Consider the following 3,206-nt stretch of genomic DNA (forward strand, 5'->3'; position numbering starts at 1 on the left):
ATGCAACTCTGGACATTTTTTTTTCTGAATATTTTCAGTGTTTCTGTTACTATTAATGGTTAGACTGGACAGGACAGACCATGGACAGTCTTTCTACTAATGTATATTCAGGCAGATTCAAGCAGGCTTTCTTTTATCTCACTTATCTAAGTTTACACAGCTGCATAGTTAAAACTGAATATTCAGTAACACAGAATGAATACAAAATCTAATGTCGTGGGTGCAAACACATTATAAAGCATTAGAAACTACATGAGAACAATTGTGATAAAAGCTGAACAACAAACTAGTTAACATTACTATGTCAAATAATATAGCACATTATGTGTGGTGATTTACAACATAGGTAGAAACAGATGAAACGCTTCTCAAGATAATGACATTTATTTCAACATAGCAAAGGAAAAGATGGTCAGAACCTCTTGCATGTTTAGTACAACATTATAGTTTTTTTTTCTCTGTGTTATCATTCTGGGTGCTTGTGTTTTCTTGCTTTATGATTTATAAGCATTTGCCTGCTGCCTTGTAATGTGTTCTCTGGTATTAATGTCAGGTCTAATTAAAATAATATAACATTTGGGGGTAAAAATGCAAAGTAATAATCCAGCACTAGATGAAAGGATGGCAAAAATCTCCACAGCAACCATGTACTTCCCCTTTGTGCTGATGTAAGCTGGTATGAATGACAGCCAAACACTTACAAAAACAATCATGCTAAATGTGATAAATTTAGCCTCATTGAAGCTATTAGGTAAGTTCCTGGCAAGAAAGGCAATTATAAGACAAACAATTGCTAATATACCTAAGTATGCCAGCATGAAATAGAACATGAATACAGAACCTTCATTGCACTGAATCAGAGTCTTCTCAGGATAATTTCTGTCAAACTCTGAGAAGGGTGGAGAAACTGATAACCATGCAACACATATAAAGCACTGAAACAGAGAACAACAAAAGATAGTACTAAATGACATCTTTAACCCAACCCACTTCTTCAAACTGCTTCCTGGTTTTGTGGCATTAAAAGCAATGACTACTGTGATGGTTTTTGCCAATATGGATGAAATACAAATAGAAAAGAATATGCCAAAAGCTGTCTGTCTGAAAATACAAGTCACAGTCTTTGGACGACCGATAAATATTAGAGCAGTTATCAAACTTAGCTGTAATGTTAACAGTAGAAAGTAACTGACTTCACGGTTATTTGCTTTGACGACTGGAGTGTTATGATGCTTAATGAAGATACAAAACACAACAGCTGGCATCAGTGATAAGACAGCAGTAACTGTTGCCAGGGATGCTCCCAGGGGATCTTCATATGAAAGGAAATCAATATATTTCAGTCTGCAGAAATTTTTCAATATATTTGGCCAGTAATCCTCTGGACACATTGTGCAGTCACCTAAAATGTTAAAAAAAAAAAAAAAAAGAAAATGACAATGTATTCCAAATTTGTCCCAATAGGAATATGTACTTTCTGCAAGAAATTATTCTGGATATAATTTGATTAACACACTATACAGTAAGTTAAACTGTTACAGTCAAATAATAAAGCTATAATATTAAACATAGTGATGTAATGTTTTTCCTGAAATAAATCTGAGGTATCAGTAACATAATGAAAACATGTAAGCATGACAAAAAAATTAACTTTCTGTATTGGCTGTTAAAATTACTCTATAATGATCGAGTGCAACATGACTATTCAAACTCACGAGAGAGAAACATGAAATATGACATTCTAAGACTGCCATACTTTCATTTTTATTTTGTATGGAAGGGAGTAATCAGAAATACATAGAAATGATGGAGTATGTAATGTCGTTGTTTCTGTAAGTAAGTTAATGTTCACAGTTCTCGTTTATTTTATATTTCTTTTTTTGTGAAAACATTTCTAAAAAACCTTTTTTTTGCTGTTTGTTAAGAAACATGAACATGTTTTGGCAGAACTGTAGCTAAATGCTGCAATACTATAGCAAAATGCCACAAAGATTGCTGAAGAGTGGTAACAGAGTAGTCTCAAGGAACCCTTTTATTATGCTGCACTAAATGTTAAGTACGAGCTTGCCATTTGCATTATATAAAAACAAATGTACTAAAATATAAACAGATGATTTACTTTAACAACTGGCTTAGTTACTGGTGTGAAAGGGGGGGGTAACAATATTTGTCCGCTTGATAGGACATGATCAACAGACCACACTGCTTTGCAAGGGATGGTCTGTACCTGTCCCCCTCTAGGCTTTTGAGTATTGACCAAAACATTATCCCATCCTATAGTACCTTTTTCTAGGCAATGTCAGTCTGATAAATCCTCCAAAACAGTAAATTCTACTCAAGACAAACTAAAGCTGTTACTGCCGAATGCTAGGAGTCTGAATAAGAAGCTACATTCCCTGGAAGCACTCCTCACCCTGGAGAGTGGTTACATCTGTGCAGTTACTGAGACATTGTTTAAAGCTGTGGAAGGCACCCTGGCAGTACAAGGTTATAATGCCTTCCTCACATTTAGACCAGCTACAGAACAAGAAGGGGCAAGAGGTGGAGGTGTATCATTCTACCTAAAAAGTAAACACACTTCATGATCAGTCAAACAGTATAACATGCTTGAGCTAGTCCATGTCCAACTAACCTTAGGTAAAGTCCAATACCATATCCTTGCTAGCTATAGGTTGCAGCATATGGCCCAGGATAACCATACCACATAAATGAATATACTGAAGTTACTCAAAAGTCAGCCCAGAACCATATTCATAGGTGATTTAAATTATCCCACCATAAACTGGATATATGCACAACCACTAAAATGCAGTTCAAAGATTACTGGATTTTGTAAATGGAAACACCCTGGAACAGCTGGTCTATACACCTACCAGGGATGCAAATATCCTAAATTTGGTGCTCACAAATATGAGAGGAAGTTGCAACCCCCCGCTTGTGTAATGTCCCCATTGGTCAGTCTCAACAAGCAACTCGGGAATAATCAAGTCCACCAAAGCCAACAATAAGGCAAAAATAGCCTCCCAGGCTAAGGATAACCATGAGGCATTTTTCAGTTACATATGCAACCTTAAAAGGAACACCCAACAGTATGCTGAACTAATAGTAATTGGAAATTCATATACTGAAATGGGGATATAACAAATTTGCTGACCAATAAATTTAGCTCCAGTTTCCCCCCTACCACCCACAGTTTCTCCCTGGAA

General features: G+C 35.9%; 1 protein-coding gene across 1 annotated transcript; it reads right to left on the minus strand.

Moving 5' to 3' along the window:
* Nucleotides 1–456: 456 nt before the first annotated feature.
* On the minus strand, nucleotides 457–1,391 carry LOC122815603 (vomeronasal type-2 receptor 26-like). The gene has a single exon (XM_044088244.1). It carries the CDS (start codon nucleotides 1,389–1,391, stop codon nucleotides 495–497), a length of 897 nt encoding a protein of 298 aa, XP_043944179.1. The 3' UTR covers nucleotides 457–494.
* Nucleotides 1,392–3,206: the final 1,815 nt, after the last annotated feature.

The sequence above is a fragment of the Protopterus annectens genome, chromosome 1.part1 (assembly GCF_019279795.1).
Source record: "Protopterus annectens isolate FY-2018-M chromosome 1.part1, PAN1.0, whole genome shotgun sequence".
In the NCBI taxonomy this organism is placed as follows: domain Eukaryota; kingdom Metazoa; phylum Chordata; order Ceratodontiformes; family Protopteridae; genus Protopterus; species Protopterus annectens.